This window comes from Anopheles merus, chromosome 2R, assembly GCF_017562075.2.
Source record: "Anopheles merus strain MAF chromosome 2R, AmerM5.1, whole genome shotgun sequence".
Lineage (NCBI taxonomy): Eukaryota > Metazoa > Arthropoda > Insecta > Diptera > Culicidae > Anopheles > Anopheles merus.
This window is the reverse complement of record NC_054082.1, coordinates 2,990,893-3,009,014: the sequence shown is the minus strand read 5'-3', so window position 1 is coordinate 3,009,014 and position 18,122 is coordinate 2,990,893. Positions and strand designations below refer to the sequence as shown.

At 50.5% G+C, this 18,122-nt stretch overlaps 6 protein-coding genes across 9 annotated transcripts; 2 read left to right on the top strand and 4 right to left on the bottom strand.

Annotated features, from left to right (window-relative positions):
- Nucleotides 1-205: 205 nt before the first annotated feature.
- Nucleotides 206-2,154, bottom strand: LOC121588440 (DNA polymerase zeta processivity subunit). Its single transcript, XM_041906378.1, has 2 exons — nucleotides 956-2,154; nucleotides 206-884 (listed from the first exon to the last, which is right to left on the bottom strand). The coding sequence occupies exons 1-2, from the start codon at nucleotides 1,062-1,064 to the stop codon at nucleotides 295-297; spliced, it is 699 nt and encodes a 232-aa protein (XP_041762312.1). The 5' UTR covers nucleotides 1,065-2,154; the 3' UTR covers nucleotides 206-294.
- A 1-nt stretch (nucleotide 2,155) lies between these two features.
- Nucleotides 2,156-5,928, bottom strand: LOC121589726 (peroxiredoxin-5, mitochondrial). Its single transcript, XM_041908834.1, has 2 exons — nucleotides 5,803-5,928; nucleotides 2,156-2,614 (listed from the first exon to the last, which is right to left on the bottom strand). Exons 1-2 carry the CDS (start codon nucleotides 5,926-5,928, stop codon nucleotides 2,156-2,158), a joined length of 585 nt encoding a protein of 194 aa, XP_041764768.1.
- On the top strand, nucleotides 3,862-11,479 carry LOC121588433 (erythroid differentiation-related factor 1). 2 transcript variants are annotated; one of them, XM_041906369.1, is made up of 8 exons: nucleotides 3,862-4,123; nucleotides 4,181-4,573; nucleotides 4,649-4,891; nucleotides 6,875-7,023; nucleotides 7,099-8,635; nucleotides 8,708-10,148; nucleotides 10,225-10,557; nucleotides 10,636-11,479. In XM_041906369.1, exons 5-8 carry the CDS (start codon nucleotides 7,099-7,101, stop codon nucleotides 11,315-11,317), a joined length of 3,993 nt encoding a protein of 1,330 aa, XP_041762303.1. In that variant the 5' UTR covers nucleotides 3,862-4,123; nucleotides 4,181-4,573; nucleotides 4,649-4,891; nucleotides 6,875-7,023; the 3' UTR covers nucleotides 11,318-11,479. The 2 variants fall into 2 exon arrangements, with proteins under 2 accessions (XP_041762303.1, XP_041762302.1); XM_041906368.1 differs by having other exon boundaries at nucleotides 4,646-4,891.
- Nucleotides 5,925-16,904, bottom strand: LOC121588436 (conserved oligomeric Golgi complex subunit 1). Of its 2 annotated transcripts, none has more exons than XM_041906372.1 (4): nucleotides 16,661-16,903; nucleotides 14,140-16,585; nucleotides 13,446-13,660; nucleotides 5,925-6,117 (listed from the first exon to the last, which is right to left on the bottom strand). In XM_041906372.1, the coding sequence occupies exons 1-3, from the start codon at nucleotides 16,798-16,800 to the stop codon at nucleotides 13,448-13,450; spliced, it is 2,799 nt and encodes a 932-aa protein (XP_041762306.1). In that variant the 5' UTR covers nucleotides 16,801-16,903; the 3' UTR covers nucleotides 5,925-6,117; nucleotides 13,446-13,447. The 2 variants fall into 2 exon arrangements, with proteins under 2 accessions (XP_041762306.1, XP_041762307.1); XM_041906373.1 differs by lacking the exon at nucleotides 5,925-6,117 and adding an exon at nucleotides 13,980-14,040 and having other exon boundaries at nucleotides 13,570-13,660; nucleotides 16,661-16,904.
- Nucleotides 12,356-13,406, top strand: LOC121588446 (probable H/ACA ribonucleoprotein complex subunit 1). 2 transcript variants are annotated; one of them, XM_041906384.1, is made up of 2 exons: nucleotides 12,356-12,725; nucleotides 12,799-13,406. In XM_041906384.1, the coding sequence occupies exons 1-2, from the start codon at nucleotides 12,663-12,665 to the stop codon at nucleotides 12,907-12,909; spliced, it is 174 nt and encodes a 57-aa protein (XP_041762318.1). In that variant the 5' UTR covers nucleotides 12,356-12,662; the 3' UTR covers nucleotides 12,910-13,406. The 2 variants fall into 2 exon arrangements, with proteins under 2 accessions (XP_041762318.1, XP_041762317.1); XM_041906383.1 differs by having other exon boundaries at nucleotides 12,445-12,725; nucleotides 12,806-13,406.
- Nucleotides 16,905-17,162: 258 nt separating the features above from the next.
- On the bottom strand, nucleotides 17,163-18,105 carry LOC121588441 (flavin reductase (NADPH)). Its single transcript, XM_041906379.1, has 2 exons — nucleotides 17,892-18,105; nucleotides 17,163-17,810 (listed from the first exon to the last, which is right to left on the bottom strand). The coding sequence occupies exons 1-2, from the start codon at nucleotides 17,962-17,964 to the stop codon at nucleotides 17,272-17,274; spliced, it is 612 nt and encodes a 203-aa protein (XP_041762313.1). The 5' UTR covers nucleotides 17,965-18,105; the 3' UTR covers nucleotides 17,163-17,271.
- Nucleotides 18,106-18,122: the final 17 nt, after the last annotated feature.

Genomic DNA, 18,122 nt, shown 5'->3' with positions numbered 1-18,122 from the left:
TATCATGCACATACACCTTGGTTTTTGAACGAAAACTAATGTCTACCAAGATATACTGAGAAAGGTAAACTTGACGATCGTTTCGACTTTTGCTGCATGGGCTTAAAACACGAAAAAACAAATTGCCGTGCTGTTTTGAATTTAATTTTTTAAACAATTATAATTCCATCCCACGCGTTTAATTCAAGATACTTTTATTCCCAAACATACACAACGAATTTAAAAAAGTGCTTGATTTATTACAGTAATTGACCACACCATACACGTTACAATTCAGTTCAACACGTACGCGTATCACATCCTACCATACTCTTCAACAAACACGTTTACCCCAACGCAGGACGTCTGCAACACCGGCAACAGCTCGATTCTGGACTTTTCATCCGCCTCCTGCACCGCCACCTCCTTCACGAAGGGGAAGCTCTGCAGGCGGGGATCGTTACCGATCCTCACGTACGCCGATTCCGTTGTGTGCAGCAAAATTTTGAACTTAACGTCCGCACTCTCCGGCAAGCGCTTTAAATTCTTCATACGAGCATCCAGCGCCAGCAACGACTGTCGGAGCTCCTCCTCAAACGCGCTCATGTTTTCATCGCTCTCCCTCGCCAGCCGCTGGTAGTCTAGGTTGAACACGTAGCTTTCCAGGGGATTGTCTTCCTCCTCGAAGAGGATCACTTCCAGCCGTCGCACCTTGCGGTTTCGTAACATTTCCCGGACAGCTTTTAACGTTTGCGCGATGTAGTCGTTCAGCGCGCTGTAGATGGAAATGTACACCGGGATGTTGTACGCCTTGCGGATGCGAAATATTGCCTCGGGGTAGAGTTTGCGCTTGTACAGGATGGAGTTGATGTAGATCTCCATCATCTCGACGATGACGTCTATTTCTGCAAACGAATAAAGCAACGATTATCTCACCTTCGATCCATTGCAAATTGCAGTGTATCACGGATTTTACCCTGCTTTTCCGTAGCTGTAGCCATTTTGGCGCCCTTGTTTGCGTTTGTTGATGTTTCGGTATGTTGGGTGTGTTTGCTCACGATGACATTTACATCCCCTCCTCCCATCCCAGCGCGCGTCCGACTGTTGTTTACCGGCCATGATTTGTTTTATGCTGCACAGGCAAATAATCAAAATACCTTCGCATATCTATGGTTACGAGACCATTTTCGGACTGCCATCTAGAGCGCCAGTATTGCAACAATCATGTGAAACTTTTACGCAGAGCATATGTAGTACTTTGCATGCCTTCTGATGTTTATTCCATCTTCATTTTTAAATCCAACCAATTTCACTTCAACCACAACGCCCTTTCCGTTCTTCACGTTACTCTTCTGTGGCCCTGTGTGATCGACGTTTGGCCGGCCATTTGCTGAATGATTTTTGTTCGGGAATTGACATCGTAAAGCAGTAACATACATTTCTTGCTGTTCGATTGGATGTGCTTTGAGGGAACACCAATGTAGAGAAATATATTTTTTGCTAGCAAATGTGTGTATTTGTGAGTGTCGGTCAAAACGGTGAGTAGTGTCGGGTCCAGTGTGTGTGTAAGTATGTTTTTGTGGCACTAATTCCTATTCCTAATCATGTATCCAACTAGTTATTGTTCTCGGGATGCAGGTTTGATATATATTTTGTCTCTCCATTACACTACTGCCCAATGGAAACTCCAAAAAGGACCAGAACTGGGTTCGAAAAAAGCACTCGATCGTATCGATCGTCACAAAGCAGCGATCAAACCCAAACACAGGCTAGCTAACAGACATTCCACGGCACAGCGAAAAGGGGTTTTAGAATTTCAATCGTAATTTCAATTCATATTTCTATCCTACGGTATGCACTGGTACTTGACCCTTATGCCAGATGATAAGGAGAAGAGAATATCTAGTGATGATGCCGAACACTGTCGAGTTAGCCCGTGCTTCCATGTGAGGTGTCCTAATTCATAATTATTATCGAGCGAAAGAGAGTTCAAAGGTACGTACAACCATTAAACCACTTGCTGTTGTAACAAGCGTACATCATTATTGCTATTAAAGACTGCGAGAGAAAACGGTGTGCAAAAACGGAGAGCCTTGAAGGCGCGCGCGCGCGCGCTCGTGTGCAGGTGACTTAAGACGGTAAAAAGTAGAACGAACCCGGCCTGCCGGACGACCTTTTACAGCTTGATCTTGTCGGCCAGCGAACAGGACAGTCCGGTACCGTCCGGCTCGACGTTGAGCGACTTCACGACACCGTCCTCCAGCACCATCGAGTAGCGCTTGGAGCGCAGCCCACCGAGCGGCGGCAGATCGGCCCCGAGCTCGAGCGCCTTCGTGAAGGCGGCGGCCGGATCGGCCAGCATGCGCACCTTGCCGGTCGCGTTGTGCTGCTTGCCCCAGGCCGACATCACGAACGGATCGTTCACGGACACGCACACAATCTCGGTAGCGCCGGACGATTTCAGGTCGGCCGCCTTCTCGACGTACCCGGGCAGGTGCGTCTTGGAGCAGCCGGGCGTGAAGGCGCCGGGGACGGCAAACAGGATCACCTTCTTGCCGGCGCACAGGTCCGCCATGTTTACCTTGTTGGCGGGCGAATCCTCAAACAGGTCGATCGAGGGAATCTTGTCACCTTCCTGCAAAAGATACAGAAATACATACGTTAAAAGCCTCCACTCACAGCAAAACATACAACACACAGTGCAGGGCTGAAATCAGTGCAAACATAAGAAAAACGCGCCAACCCTGCTGCGGGCTGGAGATATATCGATTTATCACGGACCATTTACCCACCCAGTGCCATTATGTCATTTCACCACAAAAAGGAAACGTGCTGGGAAGACGTGGTTTATGAAATATAGATTGCTGTCCTTCGCCCCGCACCGAACAATAATCTACCCATTAATCCTACACCTTTATGCGCTCGGTGGCATATGCCCTTCGCTCGCCAACTAAGATTATCTTCAACCATCCTTAGCTCTCAGGGCGTCCAGCCGTTGTACGTAGAACGCAAATGAGGGGGTAATACATATTTCATGCGGAACCCACCGGCTCTAAACGACCGTCCAACGATAGTGGAAAGCGACACACACACACACACAGCCACACACCACACCAGCACTTCCTTCTTTCCATCGGCTCGTCGGATCGTCGAGGTTGCTTTTTAATGAATCGGAGTTTGTGGGGTTTCGCTTGTTACATCGATTTTTGCCTTCTACACGGTTCTAATATCCTCTCCACTCCTATTTTATGGGTGCAATCGAATGGCTATCAATCCCTCCCCCCATCTCCACCCCTCTGGTATCCTATTCTTACCCATTGTCCGGCTCGTAAGTGCTTCAGGCAATACAATACATTTAGCCAGAACCGTGTACAAACTTGCTGAATAATTGATTTCTAATTTTCACGTTTAGCTCCTCGTTCGTTTTCTCCTTTCTTCCTGTGCCTGTGTGTGACCTTCTCAAGTGTAGTCCTATTATCTTCTCCATCTTCTCGACAAAAACACACTTCACCCGGCAGGGTGCGTGAGGATACACCTTTCCGTAATGTTATTTAAATGGCGTTAAGATCCACTTACCACGCCCGCAAGTCAGCACATGTGATTGAGTAATAAGATTTAAGGTTTTAGCGTTTCCAACAACCATTTTGCTGAAACAGGAAAAAATCTCCTATAATGGTCACCAATCCAACAAAAATAAATGGTAAATGTGGCCCATAAAACCGTAGGCATTCTTCTGCAGACTGGAGCAACTTATAAGCGAGAGTTGCTACTGTACTTCTAAACTGAATTAAAAGCCGTTCTAGGAATGGTAGAAGTTCCACTGCGCTCCATCGACTAGAAGAGGTAAAGTTATTCTAGCCAAATTAGCGAGTTGATCAACCGTTGCCCCCAACAACCCTTAAAATCCTTTCCCACACTCCCTCTCACACACACATGGGGCTCCTGAATCAACAAATAGTAGTGTACCGACCGCATGGGTTGGAAAATTCATCGAGGATGCCATGGAGTGAGGGGACCATCATCAGGGAGGCATAAAAAGAACACAAACGTTGATTCTATTTACCGACTCAACACAGCCGGAATGAAGGTTAAACAACCGAAACAGTATCGTCCACCGAGAAAGGGGTACAGAGAGAGAGAGAGGGTGAGTGGGTGTGTTGGGGGCTAAGATAATATTCATCCATTCCATACAAACTTTCAGGGGTTTTTGGAAGCGTTCGCCGTACAAATTGGGCTTCGCCGTAGGACGGGCCGGGTGTAAAACAACACACAAAACCCAGCAGCAGAAAGAAAAGCATACAATATTCAACCTCAAACGTTACGTAGCATAACTTTGAATATCTCCCACTGCCCACACCTCCGCCCATCGTTTACTGCAACATCGGGTGGAAATTTCCCAAACGATAGGCACCTAGACTCAATGTGCTGGAAAATTCCAGCCACATGTGTGGTGGTGGTGGGCGTGCGTGTGATGTAGCCGCGGCTTGTTGCTTTTCAAGTGGCTACCACCAATGGTGCTTATCATTCGAAACAAATGCAGAACGGAGTCGTTTTACAAACAAAACACAACTACGGTGACTTCCCCTCTAACGAAGTACGTTACATGCTTCTAGTAGTCAGCCCGATCCTTTTACTGTTGTTTTTTTTTATGTGTGAAACTGAACAGCAGTGCCAAGCACACGGAGCTGGGCTCAATATCAAGTTGCCAGCCAGCTGAAGAACAAGCGAGGCATCATAAATAACGAGAATGAACAAAACATACAACAACAAAAAAATTGCCCAGCTACAAATACTCCCGCGGTGTACGCTCGTTAGTATCGATCGTCGAGGTGTACGTGCGAATTATTCGACCATCCTGTGCCAGTACTGGGACACCTTTTCGTCCTTCTCAGCCATTTCATCAACAACACTGGTAAGCACACACAGGCAACAAAAAAAAAAACAACACGGCCCCATTTCTGCCCGTTCTAGAAGGCATATTTGCATTTGCCTAATGGCAAACCAAACAACAAGCACCGTGGGATGGTGCGCTCATCATGCATCAGCGAGCATAAATGCAAATGCACCTCAACCGACGACGATGCCGCCGGCTGGTTTTGTCATCCGTGTCGTTTGAAGAGTGTGCTCTTGGCGGTTCATTATAGCCCCGCACGAGGAACGTTTTAAAGTGTCGCACGGTAGCCATGGTTACTATCAAAGCAAAGGTGATTTGCAGTGCTTTAAGCGAATGTGGTGTTATAAAATACAAACTTCACGCTTATAAACTTACAAACTAGACACAAAAACAGCAGAAAACGTTCGAAAAAAGAATTGGAGAGTGGCTCCTATTCCTTTCTATTTTAAAAGTAAAATTATTCATTAACCCCAAGTTCACGGTCAGCTGAACTTAAAGTTCTGAAAGCGAATCTACTTGACACGCTGTGACGTTCTGCACCAAGCATTACGTGGCATCAGATCGTGTCTGATAACTTTTGCTGCCATTAACCACACACCGGAAGCAATACCGGAAGCCTGGCCTGGTATGAAAGCAACATAAAAATAACATTAACCAAACACAAACACATTCACACGCCAGAAGAATCCTCCGATCTCAATCATTCCATGATGCGCTCGCGTGTCGTCGTCGCCGTCACGGCAAATGAAACTCCATTACGGCGATCGCGCGCGCGTCTCATCCAAAAAAGCTGTATTATGTAATTTATGTTTGCTGATAATCTACGCCGCTAAGGGCCACCAGTGTGTGGGGCCATATCACACTACCACCCGAACCCGATAATTGCTTCTATGTTCTCCCATCCACCCGGCTTCGCTTTGTTGCCTTACCTTAATTTGCACCATCTTCGACGTGTGGAATGTGGCAGCAGCGTTCAGCAACACGGGACGTCCGCACTGGTTCAGCACAAAGGAGTTTTTGACGACGGCACACGACGAACGCACGAACGAATGCATCGAGTAATCGCGCGCGCACACACCCGCAAGCAGCAGAGGGAACAAAACCGGATTTCGGTACGCGTGGAACGTCAGCGAGTGCGACGGAGGCAGGTTGAGGGCGATGAAGGGCGCGCGTAATCGAGAGGGTCCTTATCTGTGAGACCAACAACAGACAAACACACACACACAAGCGATGCCGGTTCGGTTCTGCAACGAAAAAGGGCGAAGGATACCTGCTGTAAAACGAACATTTATGTGCTTTCCTCATGCATGTGTGTGCGTGTGTGTGGGTAAGCGGGGCAACGTTTCGTGTTGGTGGAGAATCAATTTTCCGTCGAACATGCCGGCGGAAAGATGCCGGCCATGATACGGAAAGAGAAATACAGACACGCACTTTTCCCCGCTCTTTACCAACGCCTTTAATAATGTCCTCCCGTCGGGCTATTATTTGCAGCTGATGTTTTTCGATTTCCTCGGGAATCGTACGCGGAAGATTTCTCCTTGCACAAGCTACAGAGTGGCGGTTTTAAAGCGGTGAAAATCAAAAGCAAGCGGTGACAATTAAAGGCAATGGTTCTCTCTTTCCGGGGGGGGTTGCGGTGCAATTTAATGGAGTTTAATGAAAGGGGATGAAAATATAGTTCACCTGTTTAACGCCGATTTATTGTGGTTTCCACTTTATTGTTGCACAACACCTGCACAATGTTATTCACGGCAAATCGCTCCTTGACAGCAGGCCACAGTGGGCTACTTCCGTGCAATTGAGGACACATTTTTTTATTCAAATGTCTGAGCGGGTATTTGAAAATGCATTATCAAATACCAGCCTTACAAAATGATTTGTTTTTGGAAACGTTTGAAATATTTTTGAAATCCATTTTTTCCTTAAAAAAAGAATAATTAAAAAAATCTCTTTTGCTATCAACTTTCTTGACCGACTGACCTCCCTACCGTGCTACCAAAGTAAACAATCCAACAAAACAGCCGGTGCTGCTCAGCTGTCAACACATTGTTTTTCTGGATCGCTCTCACACATTCTAGAAACTACACAGCCGCATACCTCTGGACGAAATTCGCAACTAATGCGCCTCTGGCGGTGTGAAATAACCAGCAGTAAGTAACGGATTGGCCACAGTGCATCCGATCCCATTCGCCGACTAACTGTTTCCCTCGCTCTATCCCCACCAGATGGATGACACGGAAATTGAACTGTGCCCGCGCATTAGCACGGTCTCGAAGGACGGGCATGCGGATGATCCCGGCCAGCAGGTGAAATCGAACGCCATCGTGCGCTTTTCGATCGTGCAGAGTACGGTACCGTTCGGTCGGCTCAAGTGCAACACCAATCTCAACATGCCACCGTCCAACTGGCTGAGCAATTCGGCCAACTCCTACGGCTTGGGACAGTTCCTGTCCCACCAGGCCGGTTTCAGCAGCTTCCGGATGGCGAACATGTTTCCCGACTGCGTTGGCGGCGTGGACGTGGTGTCGGACTCGGAAAACATCAAGCGTCTGCTCAAGCTGCCGTACTCGCGCAAAAGCGTCATCTCGATGATTGTGCATCGCATCGAAAACACGCTGCTGATCGACGAGTTTGACGTGGCCAAGTATCTGCTGCTGCAGGAGGAAGCCGAATGGCACTGGCTGCGCTCGTTCATCTACGAAAACATTCTGAAGAGTCTGAACGACAGCGAGCGGAAGTTGTTCCTGCATCCCAAAACGCGCGAAGCATTTCAGCAGAAGTATCTCACCTCCAAGTTTCTGTACCACAGCTTGCAGACGGGGACGGAACAGGAGGACGCGACCGCAAAAAGTGAACCGCACGATGTGATACTGAACAATTGCGCACCGTACACGCCACTGCCCCACGCCGGACCGCTACTGCCCGAGCCGACGGAGGAGGAGCACTTTCCCGATGCGCAGCAGAGAAATCACATGTTCAATCGCAACGTGATCTGGACGTTCGAGGACATCCGGATGCTGATCGGGACGGATCTGCCCATCTTTGGTGGAGCGAATCGTCCGTGCATAAGCCTACGGCTGCGCGACGAATCGAAACCGATCAACGTACTTACCGGCATCGATTACTGGCTGGACAATTTGATGTCCAACGTGCCGGAGGTGGTCATGTGCTACCATCTGGACGGTATCGTGCAGCGGTACGAGCTGATCAAGACCGAGGATCTGCCACGGTTGGAGAATTCCGAGTTTTCTCCCCAGCTCATCCGCAACGTGGCCCAGAACATTCTCGCCTTTCTGAAGGCGAACGTCACCAAGGCGGGCCACACCTACTGGCTGTTTAAGGCGCGCAACGATGACGTTGTGAAGCTGTACGATCTGACCACCCTGTGCGAAGCGCACGGCGAGGGCGGAACCGCGGCAGAGGAGGATGGAACGGCCAAGAAAGGGGATACGGAGGAATTGTCCTCTAAGCAACCCGCGCCCACCGGTGCTGCCAAGGTTGGAGAAGATAACAATCCCACCAGCCTACCGCCGGGTGGACAGAATCCTTTCACCGTGCCGGTTGCGATGTTACTTTACACCGTAGCGAGAAATATGAAAAATTCCGTCGAAAATGGCACTGTGTCGGCGTCAAAAGCGGGTGCCATCCGGACGCTGCTGAACAATTGCATCACCCTGCTGCCCAAGGAAAAGTATCCGCAGATTGTTACGTCCTCACATTACATTCTGTCCGATTTGCATATTCCTGCGGACACGGATCCATGTAAGTTAAACAGCAGATAGAAATTGTGTTCCATTTTAGATTTACATTTGCTTTGTGTGCTTTGTGCCACAGGTTCACCCAAGTTCAACACTACGATCGACGAGGATGAAGACGACGATGTTGGCTATCTGTGCGGTGAGCGCAATTCCACGCCCTCGGAAAACGGGCTGGACGAGACGGAGGATGAAGCGCCAGCGGCTGTGAAGGAGCAGGAAGGGCAGCGGGAACCAACAGGAGGCAGCGTAAAGCTGGAAGCAGCCATCCAGAGCATCAAAGATACGCTCAAAGAGTACAAGGTGGAGGAGCGATTGGGCAAGCATCACAACTCCCGTCCGGCGCCACTGCTCTGCAGCACGGCGGAACGGTGCAACATTGCGCTGCAGCATATCGTCGACGGATTGCAGTGTCTGCAGTATTTCGACAATTACGAGGAGCAGAAGCAGCGCGAGAAGGAAAAGGAAGCCGAACGGCAAAAGATCGTCCACGAGGAGACACACCCAAACATGGCAAAGTCGGACAATGCGATCCCGCTGCCGTACCAACCGCTGCGCCCGGAGCCGTGCCCGGTCGATCCGGCAAAAATCATCCCGATGGGCTGGAAGGAGGGGTGCGCGGGTGCACAAGAGGAGAAGGATTCCGAACGGAACGGAAAGGCGGGCAAAAAGCGCTCGAAGCGTAAAGATGCGGAAAAGCAACGAAAGGGCGGCAGTGGCGGCTCGAACAAGCCGGATGCCGGTCCCGATCGTGCGCCGGAAGCGGATCCGCGGGCGCTTTTGCTGAAGGGACAGATTGGTGTGATTAAATCGTGGAACGTGCACTTAAAGATACTGCTGTTCGAGAAAGCCTGCCTCGTGTATGCGACCATGGCAGAGCAAGAGTACGCACAGCAGCGATACGGAGCGACCTTGCGCTATCTATACTCTGCCATCCGCTGCCAGCAGGTGGTGACGAAGCACATCTCGTGCGTATCCTCCCAGCTTGGCAACTTGCTGGGTCGAGCGGGCGATTGCTTTTTCCAGCTCGCCAAAGATTGGGATCGGATTGGCGAGCATTTGGCCCAGTTTGCGGCCCAGCATCCTCTCGATCAGCTGATTATGGAGGAGCTAGTGAAGGACATTGGCAGCGAGGTGGAAAACACGCTACCCGTGCCGACGGCAAACATGGAACAGCTCATAGTGACCAGCTGCGGCTGCTACGAAACTGCCATTGCCGTGGCGACCAAGGACGAGGACGAGTTGCGGCGCCGGCTCGGCAGTGTTCGAAACGAGCTCGGCGTCAAGTATATGCACTGGGCGCAGGAAGAGTATCAGAAGTACGTGGAACGCACGGAGGACGGCGCGCTCGATTCGACGGAACCGTTGTATCAGCTGTTGACGAAGAAATCGTACGATTCGCTGCAGAAAGGCATCGCGCTGTTTGAGGCCGTCAACGACACGACGAATCTAGCGTTTCTCCTGTGCAACATGGGCCGGTTCATGCGGTTCCGGGCACACATTCATCTGGTCGGCGAAAAGTAAGACTTGTGTTGCAAACTTTATATCTTTTTGTTATTTACCTTGCTAATGGTGTTCTCTTTCCTGTGTCTCTAGACCGAACAATGTGACAGCAATGAAGAAATTCTACCACGAAGCATTTGAATACTACCATCGAGCGCTCGGGATTCTCGGTTCGCGCAAGGATTATCCGGACATGTGGTCGTTGGTTACGTGGGAGCTATCTACGGCCACGTTCAATCTGGCCAGGCAGCTGCAGGATCATAACGTGATTGCGGTCGACGGACAGGGAGGTCAATCGCAGTCACAGGAAGAGGTCGAGCAGGAGGTGGTTGAAATGCTGCAGCGAGCGTTGAAACTGTGCGATCAAGACAACAGCGGTCCCAAACAGGTCCTGTACTCCTTCCGTGCTGGTCTCATTCACCATCGGTAGGTGTTTCACGAGTAGCTTTGGAAAGTTTCGTTTAGGTTTTAATGCTCCTTCCTCACTTTCTCTCTTTTTAACAGTATTGCATCGTACCACCACATGTCGTACCGTTCGACGGCCGTTGAACATCGCCGTAAAACATCCCTGCGACTCACAAAGCTCCACTACGAAAAGGCTGCCAACATCTTTGAAAGCCTCTCGGAACCGCAGGAATATCTGCAGATCCAAATGGAACGCATCGCGCTGCAGGAGTACCAATGCGAACAGGCGTCTGCATCGGTCGCAAAAACGTCCCACCTGCTCGGTGCATTGTCCCTCTGCAAGCAGGCATATCCGCTAATCGAACACCTTGCCATCACAAAGCCACACGCCGTCGACGAGCCTCCGACCGGCACGGCGGACAGCGGCGGCAGCAGCAACACCAATGACGGTAACGCTGGCGGCTACGAGGAGCTGCAGAAGCTGCTGGAGCTGTTTGAAAAGCGACTGCAGGTGATTTTGCGAACGCTCACGAAGCTGTCGCTTCAAGCGGCCGGCGACCAGAAGGACCCCACGGCCACCCATTACAAAGCGCTGTTCGCGGTGGCCTTACAGAAAAAACCGGCCCAAGTAGCGGAAGATGTTCCGCCGCCCAAGGGTGGCGGTGAGGCCGGTGCAGTGATCAAAGAGTATGCCTTGCACCTGTCCAACGTTTTGCGGCAGATATGTGATCTCGATCGCGACCACGAAGCGGTAGCGCGGCGGACAGCAGCGCCGCGATAAACGCCCGGCGGGCAGGGCGGGTGTCTAAATTGTTGTGAATGAAACGCTTCCCGTTACTCGCTTTGTCGCCGCCGCTGTGTTGTGAAGTACGATTCATGTTTGCCGTGTTTTTTTACTGAAATAAACTCCGTACAATATCCGTACAACCGCGCACTGTTTTAACGAGTCCGAAGACGCCGTCCTTGCGGTGACCCAATTTGTTGTCAAACGACAGTTTTCTAATTACCGTCGACAGAAATAGGTACATGGCTCGTGCGTATCAAACTTAAACACGACAACAAACCGTTTATCATGCCGTCTTGCGGGTGGGGGAGCGACTGTGTGTTCTTCAGTTCCTTGCGTCCGTGTTGTTTTTAATTTGATGCGTCTAAAAATTGTGACCTTCGTGTGTTGTTTTTGCGATGACAAATTTCAGTTCGCGTGTTTTCTTCCCCCTCGAAGCAAACACCAATTTTTAATTCAATGTCTCATTATTTTCCCATTCACTTGTTGACATCTTTTCCTTACCCGCGCCTATTATTAGCGTATGACGATGCGAAAGAAACGCATAATTTAGGCACTGCAGTAAATCAAAAGCAATGTTTCTAGATTTTCATTTTACACGGATCTGAATCAAGGCAGGATGAAGCAATGTGGTGAAATGAGGTGCCATAGGATACTGTTACAACAATCGAAAGTTTAAAACAATTACTCTATCACTATCTTTAAGGTAATCGGCAAGGGCGTATCACTCGCTGCACAGTTTGCTGAATGACCTTTGGCAATGATCCCAACGGCACAATACTTCACTAGTAGTAGCAGTTTCGATTGACCACAAACCTCCAAGTTCATTGCCATTTACCCAACGGTCGTCTCATCTCATGCCCGCCCTGCAAGACGTTACACGGGACATTTCAATGTCGTACGGCGCACCCTGTTTTTAAATTCCTTCAATGAAAGGGAACTGCCCGCCGCCTTAGTCCGAAAGAAGACATTTTGGCAACCGTGTTCAGTGGGACTGTTTGTGCTGTTGGGAGAGTGAGAGGATACGGGATTAAGATCATCCACCGTACCCCGTGTATGGGACGGTTGTCTATTTTTACATAAACGGCCCAAGAACGGTTAAGCAGCGTCATCTCTGAGGGATGACGACTTGATATTGTTTGGTTGGATGGATTGGTGGTTGGCCCATATCCCCACCACAAAATCGTTCGTTGCGTCGGTCCGGAAATGGCCAGCCGGACGGTAGGAACGCCAACCGATCGGGCAGTTGAATCGCATCCTTCGACGGATACACATCACCACAGTTAAACAAGCAACTCATTGACAAGGTTTAGTAGTTCTCCGTGATTCGTTAAGATCCAGCATGGGTAAAGGCAAGGGTGGCGGTTCCGGTGGTGGCGGTGGTGGTGGCCAGCCTGGCGGTGGTGTAAGTAGAGTTTACTGAGACTCGGACGCCAGCAAGCACCGTTCGTGTTACTCTAGTTCGAACGTTGTTTCAGAAAAAAGGCCCTGCAGGTGGTGGCGCCGCCAAGGGTGGAAATGACGCTAAAGGTGGTGCTGGCGGTAAAGCAGCAGACAAGGGAGCCGGAAAGAAGGGTGGTAAAAAGTGATGGAATGGATTTCCTCGGACAGCAGCTCACCCCGACCTACTTCCGGAAGCGATAACAGCAGCGGATTCGGCCGGCCAGCGAAAGGGAGCCCCTTACGAATTCGAATTGTGATTTGGACTGTGAACATTATTATTCAAGCGTTTACCGATGTATTTATTGTTGGCTTTTTCCTGCGTGGCGCAAGCACTCGTACGCGGGGTTTGTGCTTCTAAACGGAACAAAACAATTACAAAAGACAAACTAAGCAAACTAGCACGCTAGCTAAACTCAAACCAGTACTCAATAGACACGAAACCAATCCGCTGCTGTAGTATTTTTCCATCTCTTTCGCTATTCAACCACCTCTCATCGATTCCACCGCACATCTTTCACTAGACGACGACAAGAGCACCTTCTCTATCTATGGTTAAGATTTGTTTTATATTATTTTCCTCGCAAGTGAATATACATTTAAAAGCTTTCATTGGAAATAAAAGAAACAAGCTATTCAAATACTACTACCTTGTTACACTGATGATTCATTCTTCCCAACTTACTTTTATCGGAACCAATCCTTATCTAAGCCGAAGAAGGCAGCCGCACCCTTGGCATAATTCTGTGCCGTACCAGCAGACGTACTACTGCCACCACCCGCAGTGGCCTCTTTGGTGGATTGTTTCGTAGTCCCAGCAGCACTGTTCCCACTGCTACTGCCGAGAGTGGATTTTCCCGATTCACCGCCACCGGCTGCGGACTTTCCTTTCTGTTGTTCCTGCAACGAGAGAGAGCAAAACGTGCATAAGTTTGGTGTATTTGGCCATTCAAGCAAGACGGTATAATTTTAGAAGCATTCACACATGCACGCTTACGCGACGCGATTTTGTCAGCGAGCCAACACGGAGAGAGTAAAACCACAAATTGTTATTCCAACGAACTTAGCAACACGATTGGAATTAGTTGTAGAAAGAGATTAGTAGATGAAATATGGAGGAAATTAGGAAAAAATTAAAGGCGCAATATTATTAACACCCCACAAAAAAAAAAGACACTCATAGAAACACTTTCACACACTCAAACACAAAAACCTTCACCTTCGAGAAGGCGTCACCTTCAAATGATGAGTGGCGAATACTAAGTTGAGAATGTAAAGGGCTGAAATAAAAATAATCTTCTTATAGGTACGTTCTTACAGCTATCGTGACCGACCATCTCACCTAAAAGACCGTAAATATCTCAATCATTATGCCATACCTTGAAACTATCGCCTCCCAATGAAGCGGTCGTCAGTCCACTCGAGTCCGCTGTAGCCGAAGCAGTGTCCTTGCAAACAACTGGCAGCAGCGGGAACCACACCATGCTTAGGCTGTTCGAGCTGAGCGTAAGGATGTTTGGGTTTTTGTCCAACGGCTCCGTCCCTGCCCCGCTGGGACCCACAATCGTGCCGAGCTGCTCGCTGTGGCATATGAGTGCGCCCAGAAAGTGCTGCAGCTTCAAGATGGATCGTTTCACGTTCGCGTTCAGATGGCCATAAAACACGTCAAAATCGAACGGATCGATGTACGATTTGAACCGGCCCACCAGTTCGTTGAAGCGCTCGTTCAGCTGCTTCTGTTCGCGCCCCATCAGCAGCAGCTGCAGGAAACGAACGTCGAGATAGTACTGCAGGGCTAGGGATTGATTTTGCTGCACGAATTCCGTCCCGGCCAGCACGTCGTAGTGCTTTAGCAGCATTGTTGCGAGCCGCTCCACGATGTCGAGCATCGTTGGGCGCGGAATGGTCTGTGGGATGGCTTCGTTCAGCAGCTCGTACACGTGATGGAGACACTTCTGCACCGGGAAGCTCGGTTGCGACGGCACACGAATGGTCGATTGAATTGGATGATTGTTTTCATCGTTCTCCTCGATCGTAACCGTCTCCCAGACGGGGAAATCGTTCAGCAGCGCATCGTACCCGACGTCGGCGGACAGTGTGGGCCACCGTTGCTGGAATCGTTCCACCCACAGCGTCCAGCATTGCAAACTCTCATCCTCGAGCAGCCCGGCCACCTTGGCCCATCGCTCCGGATCCTCCTCAGGCATGGCGACGGTCGATGAGGATGTTCGGCCCGCGTGCCAACTATCCGCCAGACCGATCGACGTGGGAATGAAACATTCACGCAGCGCCGGACAAAGCTCCCGGACGGCGGTGAGAAAACGTGCCAACAGTGCGTACCGTTCGGCGGTCGGATCAAATTCAGCTGACTTGGTGGCCGTTATCAGCTCGGCTACACCGTCCACGCAGCACTGCCGGAAGTAGGCCAACATTTCGTCTACCTCGGACCGTGTTGAGGACGAGAGAAACGAACGAACGTCACGGGTTAACGTTTGCAGACGCCCGTTCAGTGAACCGATGAGTGCAACCAGTGCCGGAGTGTACCCGTGTGCTTTCATGAGCAGTTTGCGGGTGGATGGATTCGATCGATCGAGTGCAGTTTCCAGATTCATCGGCACGTCGTCGAGCGATTCCTTCCACACGAATGCCTTCAAATCGCCCGGATTGCCTGCCAGCAATTCCAGCAAGTCCGAGCGAGTTTTCTGCACCGTTTCGGTCCACGCTGACTTTATGATGCTTCGCATGCGATCGTTTATGAGTCGCTGGTAGAAGGTGGCGTAGAAATCGGTCCCTTCCGACAGTCCTAGCGCTGCGGTGACGGCACTCCAGTTGGACGGTTTATCCAGCGCGATAGCCTGCCTCTTGATATCATGCAGCGTTTTTATCGACGGCACCAGACTGACCAAGCGTTTCAGTCGACCGGCAACTGTCGTTTCGATACTGCGCAGAAAGGCACTAACTGCAGTCCGCACGTTCTCTTCCGCCAAATCGATTCGCTCCAATCGGGGCCGGAACTTTGCAATCATTTCCGGAACCATCTGCATAATCATCGGATCCTCCGACCGTATCAATCCGATCGTTGGTGCCGCTTTATCCCCGGTAATGTGCTGTAGCTCGCGCTGAAACCCTCCCTGAACACCGTCCGCCTCCGCAGTGCCGTCGTCGACGAAGCACTCGTAAAACAGGCGCACCGTACCGATCAACACCTTCAAGCTGGCCAGCAGCTTATCCTTCACCTTCTCGTACACGGTTTCATTTTCATCCAGCACGTCGAGGAACGCTTTCGAGCGCCGCTCCGTAAACATGGATAGGGTCTGCTCGACCGGACACGACTCCAGCAGCAGCCAGCTGGCCAAGCTCTTGGAAGCCACCGCAACCGACAGCTCCTCACGCCCCAGCGACTCTCGGCACGCTGCCTCGATGGTGAAGAAAAACTGGCTCAGCACTTGCCACTGCTTGGCGGCGACGGGGAATTTGCGCATCGTTTCCCGTTCCGTGTCCAGGCTCAACCCCGTCGAGATGTGCCGGGCAAAGATGAACAGCTGCGTCGCCACGAAGTAGTCCTCCCGATCGATACGGCTCCAAATCATCTCGGGCAGGCTGGTCAGCAGCTTAATCTGCACAATCACACCGTGAAAGTTGTGATCGCGGTGCTTCTTCTGCATCCGCTGGTAGTCGGTGCCGGTGCGAAAGCCAATCAGATTGTGATCGTTCAGCTGCTGACAGCGGGCCGTGATGCGGTCGACATTGCCAATGATGGAACCGGCCGTCTGCTTCATGTCACCGATCGTATCTGCCGCCTTCAGCAAATCACGGTAGCGTTCGCTGCGGAGGGAATGGAAGAAAATGCATTAAACTCGTATAAACCTAACACGCCACGGTGCACGGCCAAACACATACCCAACCATCGTGCGAAGTTCCTCGCGCTTCAGCTCAATCTCGTTCAGCACCCGCTTGTGCACCAAATCGATTTCGGCTACATTGTGCTGCTTGAACAGTTGATCCACATCGATGTTCAGTAAATCTAAGCTCTTCGCCATTCTGGTGGCGTCCAAACTGGCAATCGGTCCAATTCACTTGCTCGAGATGCAGAGGGTTCCCAATTTTCTATTGCCAACTCGTCACTCCGCCTACTGGGGTAGTATGTGTGACGAACGATGTGATCACAACAAACGCACCACTGACGTCGGCTGTCTCTGTTTCGCGGTCAAGATTTATAGAGCGCGAGGTGATTCAAAAAAATGCATCCAGGAAATTTCGCAACATGCACTTTTTTATTATTTTACCGCTCCCTCATCTTCTAGTTCACGTTGCTGGCCAACCATATTCCCACGGCAAATCCCATGCACGGCCAAACTGTGCGTGTCATCGTGATAAGATAGGAATGATGAGGACACACCTGTTACCAGCGGAAAAAAGGCATCCAACCGCCTCTCGAGTGAGGATTATATTTTGTGCAACAAAGCAGAAGAAGACGACGAAGCCTTCAAGAGATGAGTCGCTCGAGTGCATCACTTAATCGTGCAAATGCCGATAACCTTTCCCGCATGTGCCTCATCGAACAGGCAGTCCACGAGGAATTGGCCGAGATCGAGCTTGGAGATGGACCGCGAATGGCCGGGCGCTTTGTCGTAGGCGGTGGCAAACTCGGCCTGAGGCTCGTCGGCAATGTGCGGTGGCAGCACGGCCCGGTACTCCAACCCGCAGCCCTTCACCGTCTCCAGCATGCGGCGGTGCTCTCCGTTAATGTTGACAAAGATGGCCGGCACCTTGTCCGGGTCCATGAACAGGAACGACGACAGGCAGACGGAAAACTTCTTCAGCGAAGCTTCTTTCATAGCTGCGATGATGTTCGACATGCCGTCCGACATTGCCGTGGTTGGTTTGAGATCGTTGCGCGTGCCCAGCACCACACAGACCAACTCCTGACCGGCGACCGCTTTCTTCACGTCCTCCACGTTCGTTACATCACCCTGCACCAGCTCGACCTTTGCTTTGAAATCTTCCGGAACGGTCGCCTCGTTGCGCACCAGCAAACGAACGGACAGCCCTACAACGAAACCAATTGAAGATGCAAATTAGCTTCGGTTCTGCAGCTCCCCCCGGGCCTTCCAACTCAGCCGCTTCTTACCCTTTTTCAGTGCGTACCGAACCGCACATTGGCCGGACATGCCGGTGCCGCCGAAAAAGACAATCTTCTGCATCTTTTGTACAAGAGTAGAACCGAGGGGGATAGAATAGAACAATCGTATCCAAAATTACAATCACGGCTGTAGCGCTTCGCGGTGTCGAGACTGAATAAATATTGCTTTTTATTATCAGCCGGATAACGCGGCGGCAGTAGAATGCGAATGCAAACACG